Source organism: Zeus faber, assembly GCF_960531495.2.
Source record: "Zeus faber genome assembly, chromosome: 5".
NCBI classification, from domain to species: domain Eukaryota; kingdom Metazoa; phylum Chordata; class Actinopteri; order Zeiformes; family Zeidae; genus Zeus; species Zeus faber.
In genome coordinates, this window is record NC_137192.1 from 36,063,647 (window position 1) to 36,077,094 (window position 13,448).

General features: G+C 47.6%; 1 protein-coding gene across 2 annotated transcripts in view; it reads right to left on the reverse strand.

Annotated features, from left to right (window-relative positions):
• Positions 1 to 252: 252 nt before the first annotated feature.
• mtss1 (MTSS I-BAR domain containing 1) overlaps positions 253 to 13,448 on the reverse strand; it is a 31,420-nt gene continuing 18,224 nt past the window's right edge. The window contains exons 7-14 of one of the 2 annotated variants that reach the window (XM_080000923.1): positions 9,462 to 9,619; positions 9,245 to 9,352; positions 9,009 to 9,106; positions 8,462 to 8,540; positions 5,079 to 5,198; positions 3,498 to 3,654; positions 1,774 to 1,800; positions 253 to 1,381 (exon numbers count right to left, since the gene is read on the reverse strand). In XM_080000923.1, coding sequence (XP_079857049.1) covers positions 564 to 1,381; positions 1,774 to 1,800; positions 3,498 to 3,654; positions 5,079 to 5,198; positions 8,462 to 8,540; positions 9,009 to 9,106; positions 9,245 to 9,352; positions 9,462 to 9,619 — 1,565 coding nt within the window. In that variant the 3' untranslated portion in view covers positions 253 to 563. The remainder of the gene's footprint in view (positions 1,382 to 1,773; positions 1,801 to 3,497; positions 3,655 to 5,078; positions 5,199 to 8,461; positions 8,541 to 9,008; positions 9,107 to 9,244; positions 9,353 to 9,461; positions 9,620 to 13,448) is intronic. The other variant, XM_080000924.1, reaches the window with a different exon arrangement.

Genomic DNA, 13,448 nt, shown 5'->3' on the forward strand with positions numbered 1-13,448 from the left:
CAAATCCCACGCTTCCCGCCACCCCCCAGCAGGACCTGGAACCTGGAGCCTTGAACCTGGAACAAGGAACCCGGATCTTCTTCCATTTTGTCCATGCTAAGCTAAATAATAGCTACTTCCAAGGTTGACTGATTCAGACTCAAAGTCCTAAATTTTAAACTATTTTTAAACTTGAAATCTGACCAATAATTACCCCCCCCCCCCACTGCAATCTGCCCGGCAACTGATCAACAGCTGACGCACACGCAGCGCGACGCAGAGACAACTTTCATCGCCCGTTAAGTTCAAAGGAAAGAAATAAAAAGCGTAAAAGTCTGTTTCTCTTTCTCCAAAAACAAAGATGAAAAACCCGCAAAACTAAGAAAACAAAACTTAAAACATTTTAAAACCAAAGAGACCAAAGAGACCAAAGAGACCAAAGAGACAGCGTCTGTAGAGACACACCCCGGTGCATGTTAGAGTCTGAGGGCGCGCACGTTTTAGTGTCTTTTCAGGTCCAGATCAACTGATGTGACTGCTGCTGTGTGTGTGTTGGTGTGTGTGTATGTGTGTGTGTGTGTGTGTTATTTGTGGTTGCCCGGCGGCGGCAGCGCGGGCGCAGAGCGGTCGTTGGTCACCGTGCGCCGCAGCTTGACCCTCCTCAGCTGGTTCAGCATGTCGGCCTCAGAGCGCCGCGGCTCCGCCTCAAGCTCAGTGGAGGCCGGGGACGGAGCCTGGGGCTCGCGGCGCACGCCGTGCCCGGCATTGGAGCCCTCGGCCTGGGCAGCGGGGGCCGGATTCTGGGGGGGCTGGAACTGGAACTGCTGCTGGTTCTGGGGGCGGTGGTAGGGAGCCTGCAGGAGGGGCTGCGGGTGGAGTTGCTGTTGGGGGTGTTGCTGTTGGATGTGGTGTTGCTGTCTGTGCGAGGCGGGCACAGTGGGCACGGGCACCGGGATGGGCATCTGCCCCGGGACCAGCTGGTAGTAGGGGGAGGGGGAGGGTGGGGGCAGGGCGCTGAGGCTCTGGGTGGAGCTGCAGAGCTTAGCGTTGAGCAGGGCGCCCCCCCCTGGCGGCACCTGGGGGGTGCTGATGGGGATGGGGACCCCGCCCCCGCCGATGGTGCCCCTGCGGTACGCCGGCTTGGACGACGGCTTCCGGCGGATGGTGGCGGTCTGCGGCGGGCCCCGCCCACCTCCGCCCGGCGGCGGCTCGGCCAGCAGGCTGAGGGCGGAGCCGGGGCGCTGGGACTGCAGCAGCTTCCTGTACTGGACGCTCAGATCAGAGTTCCGAGGCATCGTGGACGAGCGGTCCAGGTCCGACTGCCCGTCGCCGTGGAGACGGAGGCTGTGCAGAGAGATGGAGTCCAGGCCCCCCCCGTGGAGAGAGAGGGAGTCGTAGTCAACTGGAGAGAGAGAGACAGATAGAGAGCGGGAGAGAGACAGAGAGAGACAGATACAGAGAGAGAGACAGATAGAGAGAGAGAGACAGAGAGAGACAGATAGAGAGAGAGAGACAGATAGAGAGAGAGAGACCGATAGAGAGAGACAGACAGACAGACAGACAGACAGAGGGGGGGGACTTAATATTTGTTTTACTATCAGACACATTTTTACCTTTTGACGCCAAATGACGGATTCATCTGATTATTACCATCCTACATGTAGAGACAGACAGACAGAACGACAGACAGACAGACGGACGGACAGACAGAACGACAGACAGACAGACAGACAGACAGACAGACAGACAGACGGACGGACGGACAGACAGAACGACAGACAGACAGGAACCTACCACAGAGGGGAGGTTCCCTCTTTAAAGCTGAAACAGAGGAAAAGAGGTTTAACCAGAAAACAGAAAAGATTACAGACACCACAGACCCTGTCTGGAGCCACAGACAGTTAGAGCCACAGACGCTGTCTGGAGCCACAGACAGTTAGAGCCACAGACGCTGTCTGGAGCCACAGACAGTTAGAGCCACAGACCCTGTCTGGAGCCACAGACAGTTAGAGCCACAGACGCTGTCTGGAGCCACAGACAGTTAGAGCCACAGACGCTGTCTGGAGCCACAGACAGTTAGAGCCACAGACGCTGTCTGGAGCCACAGACAGTTAGAGCCACAGACGCTGTCTGGAGCCACAGACAGTTAGAGCCACAGACGCTGTCTGGAGCCACAGACAGTTAGAGCCACAGACGCTGTCTGGAGCCACAGACAGTTAGAGCCACAGACGCTGTCTGGAGCCACAGACAGTTAGAGCCACAGACAGTGTGTGTGTAGGTGTGTGTGTGTGTGTGTAGGTGTGTGTGTGTGTGTGTGTATGTGTGTGTGTGTAGGTGTGTGTGTAGGTGTGTGTGTGTGTGTGTTTGTGTAGGTGTGTGTGTGTGTGTGTGTGTGTGTGTGTAGGTGTGTGTGTGTGTGTGTGTGTGTGTGTGTGTAGGTGTGTGTGTAGGTGTGTGTGTGTAGGTGTGTGTGTGTAGGTGTGTGTAAGTGTGTGTGTGTGTGTGTGTATGTGTGTGTGTGTGTGTGTGTGTGTGTGTAGGTGTGTGTGTGTGTAGGTGTGTGTGTAGGTGTGTGTGTGTGTGTGTGTGTGTGTGTGTAGGTGTGTGTGTGTGTGTAGGTGTGTGTGTGTGTGTATGTGTGTGTGTGTGTGTGTGTAGGTGTGTGTGTGTAGGTGTGTGTGTGTGTGTGTGTGTAGGTGTGTGTGTGTGTGTGTGTAGGTGTGTGTGTGTAGGTGTGTGTGTGTGTGTGTGTAGGTGTGTAGGTGTGTGTGTGTGTGTGTAGGTGTGTGTGTGTGTGTGTGTGTGTGTGTAGGTGTGTAGGTGTGTGTGTGTGTGTGTAGGTGTGTGTAGGTGTGTGTGTGTAGGTGTGTGTGTGTAGGTGTGTGTGTAGGTGTGTGTGTAGGTGTGTGTGTGTGTGTAGGTGTGTGTGTGTAGGTGTGTAGGTGTGTGTGTGTGTAGGTGTGTATGTGTGTGTGTGTGTGTGTAGGTGTGTGTGTGTGTGTGTGTGTGTGTGTAGGTGTGTGTGTGTGTGTGTGTGTGTGTGTGTGTGTAGGTGTGTGTGTAGGTGTGTGTGTGTGTAGGTGTGTGTGTGTGTAGGTGTGTGTGTGTGTGTGTGTGTGTGTGTGTGTGTAGGTGTGTGTGTGTGTGTAGGTGTGTGTGTGTGTGTGTGTAGGTGTGTGTGTGTGTGTGTGTGTGTGTGTGTGTGTGTGTAGGTGTGTGTGTGTGTGTGTAGGTGTGTGTAGGTGTGTGTGTGTGTGTAGGTGTGTAGGTGTGTGTGTGTGTGTGTGTGTGTGTGTGTGTGTGTGTGTGTGTGTGTGTGTGTGTAGGTGTGTGTGTGTGTGTGTGTGTGTGTGTGTGTGTGTGTGTGTGTGTGTGTGTGTGTGTGTGTGTAGGTGTGTGTGTGTGTGTGTGTGTGTGTGTGTGTGTGTGTGTGTGTGTGTAGGTGTGTATGTGTGTGTGTGTGTGTGTGTGTGTGTAGGTGTGTGTGTGTGTGTGTGTGTGTGTGTGTGTGTGTGTACCGTGGGTGTGGATGGGGTCCTCGGAGCAGGAGGGGGTGGTGGTTTGGGTGCTGTATCCACTGGAGCAGTGCAGTGAGTCTCTGCTGCTGCGTTGAGCTTCACAGTTCAGAGCGACGCCACCGAGTGTCAGAGCCAACTGCTCCCTGGCCGAGCACGACTGGGGGCACACAAAACAAAAACACAATAATACATATAATAATACATATAATAATACATATAATAATATAATAATACATATAATAATATAATAATACATATAATAATACATATAATAATATAATAATACATATAATATAATAATATATATAATAATACATATAATAATACATATAATAATATAATAATATATATAATAATACATATAATAATATAATAATATATATAATAATACATATAATATAATAATACATATAATAATATAATAATATATATAATAATACATATAATAATACAATAATATATATAATAATATATATAATAATACATATAATAATACATATAATATAATAATATATATAATAATACATATAATAATACATATAATAATATAATAATATATATAATAATACATATAATAATATAATAATACATATAATAATATAATAATATATATAATAATACATATAATAATATAATAATACATATAATAATATAATAATATATATAATAATACATATAATAATATAATAATACATATAATAATATAATAATACATATAATAATACATATAATAATATAATAATACATATAATAATACATATAATAATATAATAATATATATATATATATTTTTTTTTTTAGGGGGATGGTGGCTCAGGCGGTAGAGCTGGTGGTCTAGTAATCTAAAGGTTGCTGGTTCAATCCCAGGCTCCTCCTGCTAGCATGCTGTAGTGTCCTTGAGCAAGACACTTAACCCCTCATTGCTCCTGATGGCTGCGTCCGTCAGTGTTTAAATAATTGTAAGTCGGTTTTTCACTGTTTCCTGCTTCGTATGTGGATCAATATGGATGGAACTTAAATCACAAGACGTCAGCGACGTCCCGGTCCCAACGACACCTCGTCCGTAGCAGCGGCGCTTGTTCTGTTCCGGACATGTACTTCTTACAGGATGTTCCGTCAAACACACGGTACTGCACTTGTGTTGTTTTGTTTAAATGTGCAAAGACGCCGTCTATGACCGATGAAACGCAGCAGGAGGTACAGTTTTCCCAGTTTCCATTAAACGCGGCGTCAGCTCGGCAGGATTCCACAACAACTTTTTTCCACCACCGTCCCCAAGTCAACGTAAACCACACACCCACTCCGCCCTGGGCGGAGCCCCTCAGTCGCTCCAGGAAACGACCGAATCAAAGGATGTGAACAATGTGTTGAAATGTTCCTTTAACTCGTCTCTGAGAAGAAAACTGTGGAAGCTGCAGCAACTTTGTTCACAAGATCCTGAAATGTTGTTCCTGTCAATGGGTGCGTAGTGTGTAGTGCATAGAGTATATTGTGTAGTGCTCGGGCATTGTGCTCGGGCGTAGTGTTAGGGTGTAGTGCTCGGGCGTTGTGCTCGGGCGTAGTGCTCGGGTGTAGCGTTACCTTCCCTGAGGCCGACATGGCCCTCCCCCTCTCCTGGGGGAGGTACGGGCTGTGAGGCGACAGCAAGCCGTTCTCTGGCCCCGCCCACCGCGCCAGCTGATTGGTGGAGCCCAAAGAGTCCTGAGGGGAGGGGAGTGATGACATCATTCCATCCCATCATCACGTCCAAACAGACCATCACAGCAGGCGCCCGGGCGACGCCCACACCTTTCAACTCCATTGTTTTGATTAAATTCCACAAATGAAGTGAAATATTTAATTTCTGTATCAGACTGAATCTGTCAAAGACGTTGACGTGTGATCGACCAGTTTATCATCAGAAGTGGATTGGATTGGGTAGACAGGAAGTGATGTACAGAGACAGGAAGTGATGTACAGAGACAGGAAGTGATGTACAGAGACAGGAAGTGATGTCTGCTTTATAGAAAAGGAAACATGGAGCTCAACGTTGATTGGACCCTAACATGTAGAAGCAGAAGAACACCTTTAAAACGTCACGTTGACATGGTGCATGAAGACAGACAGACAGACAGACAGACAGACAGACAGACAGACAGACAGACAGACAGACAGACAGTCTGTCTTCCTGTCCCTTCACATTGACAGGAAGTAACATGTCATCCACTTAGCGCCTAGACTCCAGGACATGGTCACCATGGCAACAAGGAGGGACAGAGTATGAGTTGAGACTGGAAGTACTGCCTACACACAGCGTAAGAGTAGTGTATATATATATATATATATATATATATATATATATATATATATATATATATATATATATTATACACATTTTACTAGGTAGGGAGTTTGTACTATATACATTTTACTAGGTAGGGAGTGTGTACTATATACATTTTACTATGTAGGGAGTGTGTACTATATACATTTTACTATGTAGGGAGTGTGTACTATATACATTTTACGATGTAGGGCGTGTGTACTATATACATTTTACTATGTAGGGAGTGTGCACTATATACATTTTACTATGTAGGGAGTGTGTACTATATACATTTTACTATGTAGGGAGTGTGTACTATATACATTTTACTATGTAGGGAGTGTGTACTATATACATTTTACGATGTAGGGAGTGTGTACTATATACATTTTACTATGTAGGGAGTGTGCACTATATACATTTTACTATGTAGGGAGTGTGTACTATATACATTTTACTATGTAGGGAGTGTGTACTATATACATTTTACTATGTAGGGAGTGTGCACTATATACATTTTACTATGTAGGGAGTGTGTACTATATACATTTTACTATGTAGGGAGTGTGTACTATATACATTTTACTATGTAGGGAGTGTGTACACAGTATTTCCATTTGGACTTCACAGCAGATCACAGGGACGTGTGGAGTATTATGGGGTGGACACTGATAGAGGGTTTTCCGGGGTCAGAGGTCGGATGGGGGGAGGTTTAGAAGCTTAGTTTGTTTTCCTCACGCTTAGCGTATCCCTGCGGCTAGCACAGCGTGGCGCGTAACCGTAGCGACCACGGCTGCCGTGACGACCAAGACGAGAGGGGGAGTTACCCTCGCTGAGGGACCGCCCACTTTCCTCACAGCCAATCAGAAGATAGGGGGAGGAGCCGAGCTACAGACAGGAAAAGGTTAGAGAGTGTGTGTGTTACCTGGATGTGTGTGTGTTACCTGGATGTGTGTGTGTTACCTGGATGTGTATGTGTGTGTGTTACCTGGATGTGTGTGTGTGTGTGTGTTACCTGGATGTGTGTGTGTGTGTTACCTGGATGTGTGTGTGTGTGTGTTACCTGGATGTGTGTGTGTTACCTGGATGTGTGTGTGTGTGTTACCTGGATGTGTGTGTGTGTGTGTTACCTGGATGTGTGTGTGTTACCTGGATGTGTATGTGTGTGTGTTACCTGGATGTGTGTGTGTGTGTGTTACCTGGATGTGTGTGTGTGTGTTACCTGGATGTGTGTGTGTGTGTTACCTGGATGTGTGTGTGTGTGTGTTACCTGGATGTGTGTGTGTGTGTGTTACCTGGATGTGTGTGTGTGTGTGTGTGTGTGTGTGTTACCTGGATGTGTGTGTGTGTGTGTTACCTGGATGTGTGTGTGTTACCTGGATGTGTGTGTGTGTGTGTGTTACCTGGATGTGTGTGTGTGTGTTACCTGGATGTGTGTGTGTGTGTTACCTGGATGTGTGTGTGTGTGTTACCTGGATGTGTGTGTGTGTGTTACCTGGATGTGTGTGTGTGTGTGTTACCTGGATGTGTGTGTGTGTGTGTTACCTGGATGTGTGTGTGTTACCTGGATGTGTGTGTGTGTGTTACCTGGATGTGTGTGTGTTACCTGGATGTGTGTGTGTGTGTGTTACCTGGATGTGTGTGTGTGTGTTACCTGGATGTGTGTGTGTGTGTTACCTGGATGCGTGTGTGTGTGTGTTACCTGGATGTGTGTGTGTGTGTGTGTTACCTGGATGTGTGTGTGTGTTACCTGGATGTGTATGTGTGTGTGTTACCTGGATGTGTGTGTGTGTGTTACCTGGATGTGTGTGTGTGTGTGTTACCTGGATGTGTGTGTGTGTTACCTGGATGTGTGTGTGTGTGTTACCTGGATGTGTGTGTGTGTGTTACCTGGATGTGTGTGTGTGTGTGTGTTACCTGGATGTGTGTGTGTGTGTGTGTTACCTGGATGTGTGTGTGTGTGTGTTACCTGGATGTGTGTGTGTGTGTGTTACCTGGATGTGTGTGTGTGTGTGTGTGTTACCTGGATGTGTGTGTGTGTGTTACCTGGATGTGTGTGTGTGTGTTACCTGGATGTGTGTGTGTGTGTTACCTGGATGTGTGTGTGTGTGTGTGTTACCTGGATGTGTGTGTGTGTGTTACCTGGATGTGTGTGTGTGTGTGTTACCTGGATGTGTGTGTGTGTGTTACCTGGATGTGTGTGTGTGTGTTACCTGGATGTGTGTGTGTGTGTGTTACCTGGATGTGTGTGTGTGTTACCTGGATGTGTGTGTGTGTGTGTTACCTGGATGTGTGTGTGTGTGTTACCTGGATGTGTGTGTGTGTGTTACCTGGATGTGTGTGTGTGTGTTACCTGGATGTGTGTGTGTGTGTGTTACCTGGATGTGTGTGCGTGTGTTACCTGGATGTGTGTGTGTGTGTGTGTGTTACCTGGATGTGTGTGTGTGTGTAACCTGGATGTGTGTGTGTGTGTGTGTGTGTGTGTGTTACCTGGATGTGTGTGTGTGTGTTACCTGGATGTGTGTGTGTGTGTTACCTGGATGTGTGTGTGTGTGTGTTACCTGGATGTGTGTGTGTGTGTTACCTGGATGTGTGTGTGTGTGTGTGTTACCTGGATGTGTGTGTGTGTGTTACCTGGATGTGTGTGTGTGTGTGTTACCTGGATGTGTGCTCCATCCACAGAGCAGCTGATTGAATCCAGAGAAGGAACATGTCTGACTGATCCTGACTGGTAGTTACTACACACACACACACACACACACACACACACACACACACACACACACACACACACACACACACGTAACACTATAACACATTACTACACCATTATTCATGTTAAAACCAGTGTTTACATACACATTATTATTTTTATCATTAATTATTATTATTACTATTATGATGATGATGATGATGATTATTATTATTATTATTTTTAATAATAATAATATAAAATTATTTTAAGTCACTTATTTGATTTAAAAAGTTACATTTAATACATTTATTAAAAAATAATAAACACTATCACTATTATCAATTTATTATAATTATTGTAATTAATAATATTATCAACATGTTATTACTGTTATTAAATTACTATTATAATAACATTATTTTTAATATTATTTAACAATTATTATTACTATTATACATTATTATTATTATTACTGTTATTATAGTCTATCAGAGGAGGTCATCTTGGTCACCTGCTGATGGAGCTCTTCCTCGACAGGGTGTTGCTAGGCGACGCAGGAGGAGTCTGGTAGGTGTAGCTGAAGTCCGACCCCTTCAGGTCCAAGATCACCTGGAAGACACAGTGTGTGTTGCTGTGCAAGTGAGGACATTCTGGTGTGTGTGTGTGTGTTGCTGTACAAGTGAGGACATTGTGGTGTGTGTGTGTGTGTTGCTGTACAAGTGAGGACATTGTGGTGTGTGTATGTACCTGCTCGCTAGCAGGCGGCAGCTTCGTGGGCTCCGCTGTCAGATGATTCAGATCTTCTAGAATAGTTTGCAGGTGTGTGACCTCGCCCAGCATGCCGATCTCATGGTCCTACACACGCACATCGTGTCAAGCATTTCAAATGAATCCGAAAAAAAAGAATGTGTAACTATGACATGGTACACTGCTACACGGCCCCGGCAGGGCGCGGTGTACTGACCAGTACAGGCTTCAGCATGCTGACGAAGCTGCAGTAGCGCGCCCGCTCCTCGATCAGGGCTCTGCACACCGCCCTCTTCTCAGTCTCTTCCAGCACAGCGTAGCGCACGTTGACGTCCTGCAGGGCGCTGTCCAGGCGGCCGCGCACCTCGTCCTTCCCTGCCCGGACACCGAGGAGCCAGCATCACAACCAGCAACCAGAAGCCAGCAACCACAAAACAAGGAACTAGCAAGCCGACCCAGCAACGAGGAACTGGAACCCGGTAACAAGGAACCAGGACAGAATCTTTAACTGTGATGGAGCAACGACCTTGTATCACTCAACTTCAGGGTCAAATCAGATTAGCGTTCATTATGGTTTTGGATCGACTCCCCTCGAGAACTAGGAGCTGCCTCATCCTATCGTTCCAACTTCATATATTAAGAAGAAGAATCTTTAATCGTCTCACACACACACACACACACACACAGACACACGCGCTTTTGGGTGGTGCTGGTGAAGCGCTTCCTCTGCATTGAACCATCCTGGCTTGTGCTTCCTCCGGGGCCACAGCCAGGAGCAGGGGGCAGCGTTCCTGGACGCGTTAGGGGACCTGGTGACGAGGGTCCATCGCTGGTCACACCATGATGGGTGCATGTTTTGGGTGGGGGTCCTTACTGACGTTAGGTGGAGGAAACCCCACGTGAGCACGGGGAGAACATGCAAACTCCACCCAGAAAGGCTCCTATTTGGGAGATAACCCACCAGAGCACTATTAATATATTATATATATATACACATATATATATAGTAATAATAAAAACACCAGGTCATTATGTAACATGTGTGACACCCTACATCTGCTGGATGCACCTCCAACTCTCACCAGCAGGTGTCCCCACACCTCACACACAGCTGGCCAGTGCGTGTGTGTGTGAGAACAAGGTAAACAGGGTCAGACTCTCTCACCATACTGTACACAGTACATACATGTTGACATGGCAACCAGATCAGTGACATCCCATGAATTCATATGTAATCTCCCTCTCTGAGTTCATCTTATGTCAGGTCACATGATGGAGAAGCAAAGACAAGAGAAAGACTTTAAGCTCCTCCCTCATAACACACAGCGCTGAGTGCTGCAGTGTGTCACATTGTGTGTGTGTGTGTGTGTGTGTGTGTGTGTGTTTGTGTGTTTGTGTGTGTGTGTAGGTGTGTGTGTGTGTGTAGGTGTGTGTGTGTGTGTGTGTTTGTGTGTGTGTGTGTGTAGGGGTGTGTGTAGGTGTGTGTGTATGTGTGTGTGTCTGTGTGTGTAGGTGTGTGTGTAGGTGTGTGTGTAGGTGTGTGTGTGTGTGTGTGTGTGTGTGTGTAGGTGTGTGTGTAGGTGTGTGTGTGTGTGTGTGTGTGTGTGTGTGTGTGTAGGTGTGTGTGTAGGTGTGTGTGTGTGTGTAGGTGTGTGTGTGTGTAGGTGTGTGTGTGTGTGTGTGTGTGTGTGTAGGTGTGTGTGTAGGTGTGTGTGTGTGTGTGTGTGTGTGTGTGTGTAGGTGTGTGTGTGTGTGTGTGTGTGTGTGTGTAGGTGTGTGTGTAGGTGTGTGTGTAGGTGTGTGTGTGTGTGTGTGTGTGTGTGGAGGTGTGTGTGTAGGTGTGTGTGTGTGTGTGTAGGTGTGTGTGTAGGTGTGTGTGTGTGTGTGTGTGTGTGTGTGTGTGTGTGTGTAGGTGTGTGTGTAGGTGTGTGTGTGTGTGTGTGTGTGTGTGTGTGTGTGTGTGTAGGTGTGTGTGTAGGTGTGTGTGTGTGTGTGTGTGTAGGTGTGTGTGTAGGTGTGTGTGTAGGTGTGTGTGTGTGTGTGTGTGTGTGTGTGTGTAGGTGTGTGTGTAGGTGTGTGTGTAGGTGTGTGTGTGTGTGTGTGTAGGTGTGTGTGTGTGTAGGTGTGTGTGTGTGTGTTCTGTAAAGCTGACACACATTAATCTGTCAAGCAGGATAAGCCTTCCACACCAAAACACTCCCACCGCCTGCTGCTCAAACACCTTCCATGTGGCACTAGCTGAGTAGATAAGGAGGTGAGGTAAGGAGGAAAGGTAAGGAGGTGAGGTGAGGAGGTAAGGTTAGGAGGAAAGGTAAGGAGGTTAGGTGAGGAGGTAAGGTGAGGAGGTAAGTTAAGGAGGTGAGGTAAGGAGGTGAGGTAAGGAGGTTAGGTGAGGAGGTAAGGTTAGGAGGAAAGGTAAGGAGGTTAGGTGAGGAGGTAAGGTGAGGAGGTAAGGTAAGGAGGTAAGATAAGGAGGTAAGATAAGGAGGTAGATGTCCCTAGATGTCTCTAGCTCCTAGATGTCTCCTAGCTCCTAGATGTCTCCTAGCTCCTAGATGTCTCCTTGCTCCTAGATGTCTCCTAGCTCCTAGATGTCTCCTAGCTCCTAGATGTCTCCTAGCTCCTAGATGTCTCCTAGCTCCTAGACTGTCTCCTAGCTCCTAGATGTCTCCTAGCTCCTAGATGTCTCCTAGCTCCTAGACTGTGTCTTAGCTCCTAGACTGTGTCTTAGCTCCTAGATGTCTCTTAGCTCCTAGATGTCTCCTAGCTCCTAGATGTCTCCTAGCTCCTAGACTGCCTCCTAGCTCCTAGACTGTCTCCTAGCTCCTAGACTGCCTCCTAGCTCCTAGATGTCTCCTAGCTCCTAGATGTCTCCTAGCTCCTAGACTGCCTCCTAGCTCCTAGTTGTCTCCTAGCTCCTAGATGTCTCCTAGCTCCTAGATGTCTCCTAGCTCCTAGACTGCCTCCTAGCTCCTAGATGTCTCCTAGCTCCTAGATGCCTCCTAGCTCCTAGACTGCCTCCTAGCTCCTAGATGTCTCCTAGCTCCTAGATGTCTCCTAGCTCCTAGATGTCTCTTAGCTCCTAGACTGCCTCCTTGCTCCTAGATGTCTCTTAGCTCCTAGATGTCTCCTAGCTCCTAGATGTCCCCTAGCTCCTAGATGTCTCCTAGCTCCTAGACTGTCTCCTTGCTCCTAGACTGCCTTCTAGCTCCTAGATGTCTCCTAGCTCCTAGATGTCTCCTAGCTCCTGGACTGCCTCCTAGCTCCTAGATGTCTCCTAGCTCCTGGATGTCTCCTAACTCCTAGACTGCCTCCTAGATGTCTCCTAGCTCCTAGACTGCCTCCTAGCTCCTAGATTTCTCCTAGCTGTCTCCTAGCTCCTAGATGTCTCCTAGCTCCTAGATGTCTCCTAGCTCCTAGATGTCTCCTAGCTCCTAGATGTCTCCTAGCTCCTAGATGTCTCCTAGCTCCTAGACTGCCTCCTATCTCCTAGATGTCTCCTAGCTCCTAGATGTCTCCTAGCTCCTAGATGTCTCCTAGCTCCTAGATGTCTCCTAGCTCCTAGACTGCCTCCTAGCTCCTAGATGTCTCCTAGCTGTCTCCTAGCTCCTAGACTGCCTCCTAGCTCCTAGATGTCTCCTAGCTCCTAGATGTGTCCTAGCTCCTAGATGTCTCCTAGCTCCTAGATGTCTCCTAGCTCCTAGATGTCTCCTAGCTCCTAGATGTCTCCTAGCTCCTAGACTGCCTCCGAGCTCCTAGATGTCTCCGAGCTCCTAGATGTCTCCTAGCTCCTAGATGTCTCCTAGCTCCTAGATGTCTCCTAGCTCCTAGACTGCCTCCTATCTCCTAGATGTCTCCTAGCTCCTAGATGTCTCCTAGCTCCTAGATGTCTCCTAGCTCCTAGATGTCTCCTAGCTCCTAGACTGCCTCTGAGCTCCTAGATGTCTCCTAGCTCCTAGATGTCTCCTAGCTCCTAGATGTCTCCTAGCTCCTAGATGTCTCCGAGCTCCTAGATGTCTCCTAGCTCCTAGATGTCTCCTAGCTCCTAGATGTCTCCTAGCTCCTAGATGTCTCCTAGCTCCTAGACTGCCTCCTAGCTACTACATGTCTGCTGTCTGATCCACCCCCCCCCCCGCTTCAGTGCATGGCTCCAAACAGAACCACTCCGGGCTCCGGGCTCCGGGCTCCCAGGGGCCTACGTAGA